The sequence below is a fragment of the Neolamprologus multifasciatus genome, chromosome 7 (assembly GCF_963576455.1).
Source record: "Neolamprologus multifasciatus chromosome 7, fNeoMul1.2, whole genome shotgun sequence".
Classification (NCBI taxonomy): domain Eukaryota; kingdom Metazoa; phylum Chordata; class Actinopteri; order Cichliformes; family Cichlidae; genus Neolamprologus; species Neolamprologus multifasciatus.
Genome location: NC_140445.1, coordinates 4401213 through 4415630, shown reverse-complemented (window position 1 = coordinate 4415630; position 14418 = coordinate 4401213). Strand labels below are relative to the sequence as shown.

Sequence of the window (14418 nt, the reverse complement as noted above, 5' to 3'; positions counted from 1 at the left end):
ATCCAAAATGCTGCAGCAAGAGTCCTGACAGGGACTAGAAAGAGAGAGCATATTTCTCCTGTTTTGGCTTCCCTTCATTGGCTTCCTGTTAAATCCAGAATTGAATTCAAAATCCTGCTCCTCACATACAAGGTCTTAAATAATCAGGCCCCATCTTATCTTAATGACCTTGTGGTACCATATCACCCTATTAGAGCACTTCGCTCTCACTCTGCAGGCCTACTTGTTGTTCCTAGAGTATTTAACCCTCCTCTTGTGTTAGCTTTGTGTTATCATCTCTTATGTTAACGGGTCGGTTTTGACCCGTGAATTAAATCAGTTATAAAATACACTAAAAACAATAAGTGATCATCCAATTTGTTTCTCATCTCTTGGTTATCATGTTAGGCTTCCTTATCCATGAAAATGTTGGTTTTAATGCTTTTGGTGTGGGCCTGTGGGTCTTTTTTTTGTCACTATACCCCTCGATTTAAATTTTAAAAAATTGTAAAATTAGTTCGTTTTTGTGTTACCTGACTATTACTGAGGGGTATAGGACACATCTCTTAAATAAATCTGTTTTATTGATTTTTTTCATTTTAAGATTAATTATTAAAATGACATCTATGGTGTTACGGGTCAATTTCGACGCATAGATATTTACATCAAGAAAAGACCAAAAAAAATTGTTTTTTAGCAGTAGACCTTTAATATAAACTGAAAAAAAGAAAAAGTCCACTCCTCCTTTCTTTTGGTTATAGTCGTGGGTAATTGTGGGCTTTTTATCACTTCCCAATGATACAGCTACATCTTTGTGAAGTTTCCTTTGTGAAGTTCTTGTCCGAGGTCATATCTGGTAAAAAATAAAATAAAATATTACAGCTGATATTGTGATCCTGCAGTCCAGTGGTCATATCGAGGACCACACATTTTCATTGTTTCTTCTCAGGGGTGCCACTCACAGCTTTGACTGTGAAAATCTGTACATTCCAGCCATAGTTGGTTTTTGCATCACAGGCTTCCCAGATTTTTCTGCCGTATTTCCCTGGCTTACTGGGTATGTATTGCCGGTAGGGGCATTTTCCTCGAAAAGTGGACAAGACGTTCATCCACTGTTACCTCTGGCCGATGAACATCAGGGGAAGAAGCTGCACCCATCTCTCCCAGACATCCCTGATGGGAGCAAGCTTGTCAGACCTCGGTCTGGTCTCTCTGTTGTCAAATCTGAGGACTCCTGAATCAAAATGATATCAAATGTGTGAAGTGACATCGTTGCCCAGAAAATGATCAGATGTGTCTGAGTCTTCTGGATGATAGTCCACATTGTCTTCCTCCTAGAAACCTTCCCATCTGAATCTCTATGCTGCTCTGTGTCCTCTCCTTCATTTTCACCAAAAATATGATGCAGAACTTGGCTCACTGTGAATCTTCTTCTCATTTTTGTATGCTGCAAATTGTAAATGTGCACTCTGGAAGTCAAATGGCCACTCAAATGAGTGAATTTTTGACATGTCCCGCCTTTATTTTGTTTTCGTTTTTATGCAGGTATACTGCAAAAAACACGCAAAATAAGAATCCCCTAAAGCTCATATGATTAGGAGAGGAGCTTGCTGTCAATGTTTTAGCTGACAGTGCACTTATGATTTCAGTTTTGGCTTTAATAATTGCTTTATACTCATAATATTATACCTGGGTCGAAACCGACCCTAACAACACAAAGGTCATAATTTCAACTAGGGCATTTTATAATTTAGTGAAAATATTTTTTTTTGTTTTATTTTGTAGAAATAGAGGTTCCTGACAAAGTCAAAAAGCCTTGATACAATAAACAAATGTTTGTGATTTTTTTTATGCATTTGAAATTTAAAATGGGTCGGTGCCGACCCTAACACGAGAGGAAGGTTAAAGGTAGAATGGGAGGCAGAGCCTTCAGTTTTCAGGCCCCTCTTCTGTGGAACCAGCTTCCAGTTTGGATTCGGGAGACAGACACTATCTCTACTTTTAAGATTAGGCTTAAAACTTTCCTTTTTGCTAAAGCATATAGTTCGAGCTATATGCTTTAGCAAAAAGGAAGGTGACCCTGAATCCTCCCTTAGTTATGCTGCAATAGACGTAGGCTGCCAGGGATTCCCATGATGCATTGAGTTTTTCCTTTCCAGTCACCTTTCTCACTCACTATGTATTAACAGACCTCTCTGTATTGAATCATAACTGTTATTAATCTCTGTCTCTCTTCCACAGCATGTCTTTATCCTGTCTTCCTTCTCTCTTCCCAACCGGTCGCAGCAGATGGCCCCGCCCCTCCCTGATTCTTCCTGTTAAAAGGGAGTTTTTCCTTCCCACTGTCGCCAAAGTGCTTGCTCATAGGGGGTCATATGATTGATGGGTTTTTCTCTGTATCTGTGAAGCGCCTTGAGGCAACTTTTGTTGCGATTTGGCGCTATAGAAATAAAACTGAATTGAATTGAATTGTTAATGATTAAGGAATAAAGCAAACAATGGAAGGTGTCAAGTAAAATCAATATATATTTGATTGTGTGTCGCAAATAACAACAAAAACATTTTCTTGTGTGAAATAAGGCCATCAAAAGATCAATCTAAGTTTATTGTTACCAAAGACTTTATTATGATCTCAGCTGATGTTTCCATTCAGTGTTACTAAAGTACATTATGTTAGAAGAACAATTTTAATAGTCGTATATGATATAACTGATATAACATATTAGCATTTGCATCATAAATCATTGCTTTTTTGTTGCTGTATCATATTTCATTAACTTTTTGATCAGAAGATCAGAAGTAAACCTGGTAGGCCAGCAAGTATCCATCGTTGTACATGTAGATCTGCTTGTTGGTGGGATTGTAGCTCAGACTAGCCACTGCTTTAGCTACCTTCTCCAGTCGTATTGCTAGTGAGTTGTCTTCTTTGCCTGTGGCTGTGTCGAAGGCGTAGAACACCTCCTCCCGGTACTCATTAACGTAACGAGTCGCATACATCACACCGCACACCATAAAGGCGTTACTTACTGCCTTCTTGAACAACCTCGTTTCCCACGTCTGTGTCACGTTGAGAGTCTTGGTCTCACCATCCCAAACTAACCGGCTGATCACAAGGTTTCCATGGTTACCTAGAGTGGCATAGAGAGCCCACAGTCCTGTTTCATCTGCCTCTACATCAATATCACTATTGAGCCGGCAATCGTAGTAACAATAGGGGAACTTGTTGTTGAAACCCACACCGGTGCCTGGAAGAGTCACCCGTTTGACCTCGTTGGCCTCCAGGTCGTACCGGCAAACGTCTGCAGAGCGGTAGCAGTTATAATAAAGAGCCTCGCCATACAGCACAGCACTGGGACCCTCAATGGCGTTGGGATGGCTGTACGATGGAGCGAATGTAAAGTCTTTGTGGTTTGTTGACGCCATGAAATCTTCATCATTTTGGTAAACACGTAGAGTGTTGCCCCAGATGTGGCTATTTGCCAGAGGCTGAACCCAGTAGCTGTATTTCTGGTCCTCGTTCTCCATCTGGGCTTGTTTGCCCCATGAACCAGAGATGTAGCTCTTACCATAAGGACTGAGCTTGGTTGTTACAGGGTCACTGATGTTGGTGATCAGGCCCTTCAGGCAGTATCTGTCCTGGCCTGGAAACAGAGAAATCAGAAGGAATGCCAAGTGATGACATCAGAAATTAAAAAAAAAGAAACATCCTCTATATAGACTGAATTATTTACTGGATGTCAATACAATTTTAGTATGTGTAAAACAGACAAAGAGGTGAATCACTCTATTAGGATTTTTTATTTCCACACAGTGTCAGATTGTTATCAAAAGGCTGGGTACATGCTTTGGAAAGTTTTTTCTTCTCCCTCTACACAAGCATTGCAATATATTTGTAGTAAAAACTACGGTGGCCCTGAGAGGCCAAACGGACTGCAACTTCAGAAAACACTTGCAAAAAGAAAAATGCTGCAAAAAGAAAAACAGCTGCACAAAGAAAAACAGCTGCAAAAAGAAAAACAGCTGCAAAAAGAAAAATGCTGCAAAAAGAAAAATGCTGCAAAAAGAAAAACAGCTGCAAAAAGAAAAATGCTGCATAAAGAAAAATGCTGCAAAAAGAAAAACACCTGCAAAAAGAAAAATTCTGCAAAAAGAAAAATGCTGCAAAAAGAAAAACACCTGCAAAAAGAAAAATGCTGCAAAAAGAAAAATGCTGCAAAAAGAAAAACACCTGCAAAAAGAAAAATGCTGCAAAAAGAAAAACGCTGCAAAAAGAAAAATGCTGCAAAAAGAAAAACACCTGCAAAAAGAAAAACGCTGCAAAAAGAAATATGCTGCAAAAAGAAAAACACCTGCAAAAAGTAAAATGCTGCAAAAAGAAAAATGCTGCAAAAAGTAAAAAACACCTGCAAAAAGAAAAACAGCTGCAAAAAGAAAAACACCTGAAAAAAGAAAAACGGCTGCAAAAAGAAAAATGCTGCAAAAAGAAAAACACCTGCAAAAAGAAAAATGCTGCAAAAAGAAATATGCTGCAAAAAGAAAAACACCTGCAAAAAGTAAAATGCTGCAAAAAGAAAAATGCTGCAAAAAGAAAAACACCTGCAAAAAGAAAAACAGCCGCAAAAAGAAAAACGGCTGCAAAAAGAAAAATGCTGCAAAAAGAAAAACGCTGCAAAAAGAAAAATGCTGCAAAAAGAAAAACGCTGCAAAAGCACACACAACAAAACGGAAATGTTTCTGGGGAGACAATAACCGGACGGACCAGTTGCACAAACCAAAACATGTATGTATGGCTGTATCCCAATTAAGGGGCTGTGTCCTAATTCGGGGTCTGCAGCCTTAAAGTACGCAGCCTTAACGGTCCTCAAGGGCCGCGTACTCAAAGACCGCTGAGGCCAGAAGTGCGAAGCTTGTAGTCTTGTGAAATGGGACAGTCTAGCCTCCGTCGCGCTGCCCAGGTTGCCTAGCAACCATGATACTAACAGCTGGAAACGTTTCATACAGCTTTGTTTGACAGAAATGAAGGAGAACATATTTTGTACATTTGTTTCAACATGAGTTTTGTGTGATTTGATAAGTATCTGAGGCTGAGACCACAGGACTGTAAAACATGATTGTTGGGCTTCATTTCTGTACTGAACAGTCATTTAAGATTAGTTAGTAAATAACAATTAGCTGATGTTGTTCATGAGACTAAAGTCATCTCACTTTGGTAAAGTAAATATAATAAGGCCAATATTATATTAATCATTATTAGTTATTACAGCAGTGAACATGAACTCTGTGCCAAACACTGAGCTTCAGTAAAGATTCAAGTTGCATTTATTTATATTTCCTATCACCTTAAATCTTAAAGACAAGTATCTGTGACAGTGTATCTATAGATGTATTATATATAAGAGACAAATATTGTTCTTTTAATATGTTGGCATTACTAAATTTGGCTCAATGCTTACATATATGTGTGGAAAAAGCAAATGTACGAGCTGTGATAACTGTTTCTGATAGAATGAAGAGTAGACTGATATATGAAATATTCCTTTATTGGGTGAGAAATTCAGACCATGTCATAACTGCTTTAAGTCATACAGAATAGATATCAGAGCCTTAAACAGGCTGACTTCTGCTAAATGGGTCAAACTGGGCAGAAAGTATACAAACACACAACATCCTTATAAAATATGATGTAACACTATAGATCAACTTACCTCAGAATATATAAAGCATATAAACAATTACAGCAATATGATGCAACAAACACAGCAGTACTACTAATCCAAAATACTCAAAGCTTCATAGAACTGAAACAAACATTTATTTTTAGCTCCATTCTGCTGCTGATACATACTTTAGGTTTCTGAATATTAAACTTGTTGCTGCCTTTCATAGTGTGTAACTTGAAGGCCCTGAGTACTTTCTCCCACACTGAAAACACTGGATGATAACATTATTTGAACATTACCTAATAAGACTGATTCAGGACAGACAATTAGTTATGTTAAACTTTCCTAGCAGTCCTTCACAAACAGGGAACAGTCAGTCTATTCTCTCCATCTGTCAGCTGCTGCTGGCTCTTCCTCCTCCTCTTCCTCACACACTGCTGAGTTTGTCCTGGTGGATCATCAGGGGTGCAAAGCCTCACAGATGATGTGCAGCAGTGGGTCCCTCAGTCTGTCCTCACTCTGGACACTTGCAGTTGTCACACATGGAAATCAAATGTGTGATAAGCTGCAGGATTCAAACACAAGTGTAACTTATAAATATATGTTCATACTTTTATTCCACAATCAGAGAGAAAGAAAAAGAGAGAGAGTGCAGGACAGACACACAGCTGACACTCTCAGGTGTATACACTGCTACAAACAGGAGGATTTAGTGTTTGTGTTATTACGAGTGCTAAAAAAGAAGAGTTCCCAGATGGTACAGTGGACACATGTGTGACTCCTGTGATTAAAGCATCTTTCTTTCAGCTTAACGAGTGAACCGTCAGCTCGTTCAAACACACGTTAAAGTCCGTTTGGCTCGACACCACCGAACAGAGGCAGCAATATAACATAGCTAACATTAACAGTGCAGTGAATCCTGCTTGTGCCGTGATATTCAGGACTGCAAACCGAGCAGCATCACTGACTTTCAGCCTGTTGTGTTTGTGGATATATGACGGACTTTAATTATCCATAAAATCATCAGATTCTCTGTAAGATTAAGGTCGACTATCTAACGGTGTATAAAGTAAAGGCTTTAAAACAAAGTAAACGCTGAAAGTACAAACATCGCTAATGTCACATAACTTTGCCGGGATGTGGCCAACAGTAATGTTTTAATGTTCCTCATTATTAAACATTTGCACATAAATAAGTGACATAATATTCAGAACTTACTTTTGAAAGTTTACTCTTTGGCCGCCCGCTTCCACTTCGTTGAAGTGTCTCCCAGTCCCAGTGCACTTGTTAGCATGTTTTGGTTCGTGCAACTGGTCCGTCCGGTTATTGTCTCCCCAGAAACATTTCCGTTGTGTTGTGTGTGCTTTTGCAGCGTTTTTCTTTTTGCAGCATTTTTCTTTTTGCAGCATTTTTGTTTTTGCAGCATTTTTGTTTTTGCAAGTGTTTTCTGAAGTTGCAGTCCGTTTGGCCTCTAAGGGCCACCGTAAAAAACACTGGAAAAACTGTCGGACTGAAAAACCATATTTTTAATATCATGTCAAACACACACATGAAGAATATTTTTTTCTTAACTGATTAAATGAAAGGTTAATAACACTAAGGGTTTTTAAGTTTTCTAGGCTGCAACAGTTTCAGTGCCACACATACTGAGAGATTACAGTAAAACAGACTCTTTGAGTAAAGCAGTGGAGAGTTTAAAACATGAGGATTTATTCCTCAGTTTATGCCTGATTTGTTGTCTGCTCTTGCTCCTTTCTGTTTCTGAGATAACACTAGCTAATACTAACCAGTTAAACTAACAGCCAAATATCTAAAACATGGCCATAGCTTCTGAGTCGGAGTGGTAAATCCAGTGTGCAATTTTTAAACCTGCATTCTCATTCTTCATATTTTTTCTTGTTCTAGCTTGTGACTGATATATTGTAGCATATTTCTTGTATTACACATTTGTTTTTGTTTTTTTATTGCGTTGTGTTTCCACTTGCAGTTTCACAATACCTCTTTGGAGAGCTTCTTTGTCTGTGCATTGTTCAGCTGGCTGAGCTGCTGGCCCAGAAGGCGCAGCGACAGAGCAGAGTACAGGCCCTGGTTGTAGGGGTGGGTTTTTATAATCGATTTATCGATTAAAATCGATTCTGGCTTGGATAACGTAAAATCGATTCATTAAAATCCTGAATCGATTTTTTAATATAAATTTATTTTGCCCGAAATGCCAGAATCTCAGGTGAAACCTCACAAAATTTCAACAACCACCAAACAGCTAAGACAGTAAATGAGAGCAGGAACACGGATTCTGCACAAAGACTTAAACACACAGCGCAACCTGCGGATCAGAATCAGTTAGATATCGCCTTTCTCACAGTCGGGGCTGGAAGCCGACAGCCCGCTGATTCTGATCTGTCGGCGGGTCCGCCCTTTATGTGCCGATTCTAAAGCTGTTAGTTTGATGTCTCTCCAAACAATATTGACCGAACCAGTAGCAAAAGAAGATCCAAACTACGCTTCACATAAACATCGTCATGTATTCACTCTGACTTTTACTGTTTTGCTTCGACCACGATGCACAGCTCTCTCTCTCTCTCACCCTCTCTCTCTCTCTCTGTACTGTTTTCTTCATTATTCGCTTGCTTGTTACGCACAAGTCTACCGTTGTTTACAGCGCTGTCGGCCGACTTTTTTCTTTTTCTTTTTCGTTTTATATACTTCCGAAAAGAAAACCTAATTTCTGCCGTTCAATAATGAACAAATTTAAACTTTTTAAAATTATGCAAAATGCAAAACGCTCAGCAGTGTCTCTAATAAAACCGCTGTAACTTCAGAGGTAATGTTCATTTGTTGATTAATGGTTTTCTTTCGTTTTTGATGTACTGCAGAATATTTTTATAAAATCCCAGGCCAGGAAAATTGCCTTCATGTTTTTCTGTTTTATCTTCAGCTACTTTGACACAAAGGCATCTGCTGTGATGCTCACACCTTTGATAAAGTCTTGCGTGTGTCAGCTTCCTTTTTATAGATACAAAAATATGTAAATGTACTGATCTGAATGATAATATTTCTGACTGTCAAAATTTCCCAGATTCAAATCGAATTGAATTGAATCAAATCGTGGATCGAATCGATTCGGGACCTTGTGAATCAGAATTGAATCGATTCTAGAAATCAGTGAACATACCCAGACTTACCTGGTTGTGCAGGTACTTGTAAGTCCCCAGCCTGGCTGTCAAGGAAGTAACCTGAGCCTGAATCTGAGGGAGACGCTGGCTGGATATCTTCAGCTGCAAGGAACAAAGAAGCATAAAAAAAACTTCTGTGCCACATCTTGTTAACTGAATGACCAGAAAGACCGTGTGAGAGGCTTAACTCAAGCAATTTTGTGCAATCTTATAACTAGTGAAATAAAAATACAATTTGTTTTCACAACCTGCCTGGAAGCTTTGGTTCACTTGTTTATTGAGATTACAGATGTGTACCTTGTATGTGTTTTATCTGTTCTGAACATGTGAAAAATATCTTCCTGAATAAATATATTTAATTAGCTAAATTAGCTAGGGTAAAAAAAAATTGCATATTGAACAACAGAAAATAAACTGTGAAGCACAACAATGATAAAACCATTTTCACAGTAATAGTTACTTCATGCAGCAAATTTCAGGGTTAAAACTGAGGCCAGTGCTTAAGTGCCTAACTGCAGTTCCTCTAATGACCACTTGAGGCTGACCATTAGAAAAAGACTGAACTAGCACGACTTGTTTGAAAGGGATGCCAGTAGTGATGGGATTTCCGGCTCTTTTTAGAGAACCGGCTCTTTCGGCTCGCCTCACTAAAAAAGAGCCGGCTCTTTCGGCTCCGAACCGGATCTTCAGGTTGTTTTGTTGCTTTAATTAATTTATTATTAACAATAATATAAAATTCTGCACAAAAGGAATTACTAATGTAAAAAAAAAAGTGGTTTTATTTATATATGTTTATATATAAATATATGCGGTGGCCCCTAGAGACAAAACACGTACAAACTCCAAAACACATTTCTAGCATGAACTGAACTTCAAAACAGAGCTACTAGATCACTTAAATTACACAATTCAAAGCATGAAAGAATATGTGTATTGTTTGTGTATTTATACACAAGCATTCATATATAGTAAAATAATAAAATAAAAAGAATGTTCATTTACCTGTTACTACCACACACCAAATTCGGTCGTTGGTACTTGCTGGCTTGTGTAGCCACTAGGTAACAAAAACTCAACACTGTGCCCTAGCATCCTGGAGCACTTCTGTTGTCTTTTGTACGTGATTCTGAGTTTGTATGTGCTTCTGACTTTTTACGTGTTTTGGAGTTTTTACGTGTTTTGGAGTTTGTACGTGCTTTGTCTCTAAGGGCCACCATAAATATACTTTTATTTATTCACTCCACATAAAATGTAATAAATAAATCATATAATACAAAAAACAACTATTCACATTTTAAACTTTTAACTACTTAAATTTTCAGCTTTTTCCTTTTAAACAAATTTAACGTGAAACAACACAAAACAGTGCAAACCACAACACAATTAAATATAAATTAAAATATGAAAACAAAAAGAAGATGCACATTCTCTGTCATATGGGCCTGCATGATTTCTGAATCCTTTATCATCTGCAACTGAAAATAGTGGATGATTACTATACCTTTCTAATGTGACGTTGTTGTCCCTCGCTCTCTTTCTCTCTGGCTCTGTTCCTGTGCTACTGCGAGTGTAACTAACGCCCCTCCCCCCTCTGCCCAGCGCAAAGTACAGGCCGCGCGTGCGGAGTTAAGCGGAAAAAGGGCGAGAGAGAGGGTGAGAGAAAGAAAAAAAACAACCTCACGGCTCCCAATAAGGAGCCGGCTCGCGTCGTTCACTTCAAAGAGCCGGCTCTAAGAGCCATTTCGTTCGCGACCAACCTATCACTAGATGCCAGGAGAAAGCCTCTTCTCTCTAAAAATAACATGGCAGCGTGGCTTAGATTTACAAAGTTAAATCCAAATAATCTACAAGATTTCTGGAACATTTTCCATTTGACAGACCACAGTCCAGAGCACCACAGTTAGAGAAAAACAAACACAGCATTGCGGTGTCAACCATGAACTCCTCTGTATAGCAGAGTAGTCTAGAGTCAGATGTGAGGACATTTGTCCAGCAGCCAAAGCTTGGCCCAAACTGGGGCATACAAACAGAGTCACTTGTGGTTCCAAAAAGTTAACATACCTGTGGCCAAAACGCTAACACTCAGGTTTCTTCCAAAGCCTGTGGAAGGCATCACGCTACTCACTTCCAACTTTTATGTACATTATTCCCTTAGCTCCCTGCAATTCCTTGTCAATCAATCCTCCATGCACCACAGATACCGCAAAATGACACCTCTACACACACATACATGTATATATATACTTAGACATTCTATGCTATCCAGAAATACTCCCCTGCTCCTTCACACTCTCTTTCCACACTTTGATGCATTTACCTCCTCCTCTGTCCTGCCTTCCAGTGTCATATTTTTTTATTATACTTTATTATTTTATTAAATAATAGAGGAAAGAATAAAGACAAAATATATATTATAAAGAATGCATCATTGATGTATATGGATATATATATTTATATTTTTGTTAGTCAGGGTGGAATAGATTGACATTTCCAGTCTGACATTCATGAAATGTACCGACAACAAAAATCTGAAATGTAAGTAGTAATGATGACACTAACGTGCTAGATCTTCTCCACCCTTTCTTGTGCATAGGTAGAATCAAAATACAGAGAAAGTGCAATACCCCAATCACTGATAAATACTGAGTTCAGGAATAATTGATTATTACGAATTAATTGATAATTGTCTCTCGCTGACAATCCCACACACCCACAGTTTTTTCATATCATAGTGAGGACATCTAATTGACATAATGCTTTCCCCAGCCGCCTAGTTTAAACCTAACCATCAAAAATTAATGCCTAACCGTAACCCTGTTGTAACCCTGACACTAAAACCACATTTTGAGCCTCAAAGTCGTGTGAACGGGCATAAGTATAGCAGCATGTTAATTTTCTGTCATCACAAAGATATCTAAACATGTACACACACACACACACACATACCTCTGAAGTCTTTGGGGATTGACTTGCAGGTCTCCACTTTATTCTTTAGGTAGCGCAGTTTCTCCTTCACAGTCTTCATGTTAAGCATGTCTATTGTTTGCATCTTGTTTACATGATTATGCAGTCTATCAGCCTATCAGAAAATGGATATAATATTATTCTACTGATAATTCTGTTACATTACAACAGGTCACATGTGACCTGACATAGTATAACATTAATTTATTCTTTCTGTTGTATTTTGCTGCCATTTGCTATTTTAGCTCTACCTCTTTGGAGAGTTTCTGTGTCTCGGAGTTGTTAAGCTGGCTGTGGACCACGTCGATGTCCACCTGTAACTGGCTGAGCTCCTGGCCCAGCTGGCGCAGGGACAGTTCTGTATACAGGCCCCTGAAATGCAGGTAGTTGTAGGGCTCCAGCCGAGCAGTAAAGTTGGAAAACTGATCCTGGATCAGAGGAAGACGTTGGCTGGAGAACGTCAGCTGCAAGAAATGCAGACAAAAAAAATCCTTTGATATTCTGATCCCAGACTGAAGTTGAAATATTAACTGGCAGACAATAACATAAAATTAATGGTAACAGGAAATCAATTCTGTGGGTATTTTAGTGTTTTTACTTTTTAAACAGGCAATTATTTTTCTGTCATTTTGTCCAAATATCTAATTTTTTCCTATAAGAAAAAAAATACACCTGAAATTAAAATGTAAACAAATATTTAATATCAAACACTGCAATGTTTATGAAAAGTGGTTATTTTACATTATATTAATGTACAAATTTTACTGTGCATACTTTCTCATATCATATCAAATTTCAGCAAAAGAGTATAATAAACGAGGAGGTACTTATAGAAAAGAGATTCCAAAAGGCAAATGTGGAATATAACTGAAAAATAAAACACCGTGGACCTCGGCTGTGTATTTAAATCCCAACTAATAATGTAAGTTTAACAAGACGAACTAGGTTTTCTAGTTTTCAATATGAACCCCACAAATCTTTTTGGTGTTCAATAATAAATCTGTTGAAGGTGGCAGAGGAATGATATGAAAATATAAACTTCAGTAACACATACATTTAAAAAATACATACCAATATATAGTATACGTGATAATAAAAAAATTATAAATAATGAAACAATAATATTGCAATTAGTACTTCTGCTTAAGTAGCAGAAGTGAGTAAAATAATGCGACATGAGTTCTTACCTCTTCTTGTAGATTATTTAGAGATCCTTCACAAGTCTGAACTTCCTCCAACACGTACTTAAACTTCTGAGCAGGGAACATCCACATGGTGGAGTTCAGCTGGCACACACATGCATTTGACTTCTTGTAGCCCGACACTCGCTGACTCCGGCTGTCAGCCTGATTGTGGGTACAGCAGGTTAAATCCTGAGGAACTGTTCACGGGCTACTCAAATAACGTTTTCTCCTAAAATACTACATTAAATCATTAGCCTTGAAGTGTAACTTACCGTGGATGACAGCAGTAGCAATAGAAGTATCTGCAGCATGTTTAGCTGGAAAAACTGAGACTGGACCGACAAAGATGCACACAAACACACACAGTGCTCTTCTGTTTTCTCTAATAAACTCACTGACAACAAACACAGAGCCTGCTGACCTGTTTCCTGTCACTGATGGGTTGCGCCACAGACTCAAAAGCAATTGGATGACACAACTAAAAACATCAAACTGCACTTTTGTAGGACCCCTCCCGCTTCCTTCATGTATTGTTAATTTATCAGCTGTCATTTCCAAATGTTTTCATTCCTTCCTAAAAGGATTATTTCCTACTTTATTAATTTTTTAATTTTTTAAATTATTATAGATTTTTGTATTTTTTTTGTTTTTTTACTAAAACATGACCAAAACAATTAATCAACAAAATCTTAATATCGTAATACAACTATAGAACTGTGTATCTATGTAATATAAGTACTAAATACTGCTGGCAGATGTTATACATTTACTTATGTTAAAATGTTAAAACTTGTAGCCAATGGAAACGGCACTTTTAGCATATTGTAACAAATTAATCTGATTTTTGCAAGGGTGAACTTAGATAAAAGTGATACACTCATAGAAACTAAGTAACAAGAGACACTTTTTAAATTGTATCACCTTTTAATGTTAAACAATTTTTATCAGTTCTGAATAAAAAAGTAAAAAATTAAGCCCTTCTAATCTCTGTTACGTACCCTAAAAGGTAGGCATTTACATTGACATATTAATATCTAATGAAAAGTAGCAACTTCTAAACATGTACTTGCTTAGCAACGAAACCTTATACGTTATCATAAATTATCATTGGAAACTTGGAGACTGTTAAAATAGCCCAATAAATGATTTACTGTAAGATGTTGCATGCATAACACAAACCACAGAATTAAAAAAAAAAATCTAATTATTATTGCACTCTGACTCAAAGTGGACACTTTCAGTTCCTGAAACTTTACCATTACAGGATCTACAACTAAGATTCAGCATGTATGTCTCTCTAAATCTTCAAAATAGATGCACGTATTAGTCACTGTCTGCCTTTATGTGCACTGTTAAAAAAAACATCTTAAAAAATCGGTAATATTCCGGCAGCTGGGGCGCCAAAATACTACCATAAAATAACAGAAAATAACTTCCTCATAAAAATACGGTTATTTC

At 37.7% G+C, this 14418-nt stretch overlaps 1 protein-coding gene across 2 annotated transcripts; it reads right to left on the bottom strand.

The window, feature by feature from the left end:
* Positions 1-2577: 2577 nt before the first annotated feature.
* On the bottom strand, positions 2578-13535 carry LOC146513542 (olfactomedin-like). Of its 2 annotated transcripts, XM_085168701.1 has the most exons (6): positions 13233-13535; positions 12964-13122; positions 12028-12240; positions 11759-11891; positions 8822-8914; positions 2578-3620 (listed from the first exon to the last, which is right to left on the bottom strand). In XM_085168701.1, exons 1-6 carry the CDS (start codon positions 13269-13271, stop codon positions 2773-2775), a joined length of 1485 nt encoding a protein of 494 aa, XP_085024827.1. In that variant the 5' UTR covers positions 13272-13535; the 3' UTR covers positions 2578-2772. The 2 variants fall into 2 exon arrangements, with proteins under 2 accessions (XP_085024827.1, XP_085024828.1); XM_085168702.1 differs by lacking the exon at positions 8822-8914 and having other exon boundaries at positions 13233-13531.
* Positions 13536-14418: the final 883 nt, after the last annotated feature.

What these genes read in the sequence shown, in the direction of transcription:
- LOC146513542 (XM_085168701.1), bottom strand. Translation starts at nt 13,271, where the DNA reads ATGCTGCAGATACTTCTATTGCTACTGCTGTCATCCACG. An exon ending in TGCTACTGCTGTCATCCACG is followed by an intron (nt 13,123 to 13,232) that starts GTAAGTTACACT and finishes ACCCACAATCAG; the next exon opens with GCTGACAGCCGGAGTCAGCG. An exon ending in CACAGAAACTCTCCAAAGAG is followed by an intron (nt 11,892 to 12,027) that starts GTAGAGCTAAAA and finishes ATTTTCTGATAG; the next exon opens with GCTGATAGACTGCATAATCA.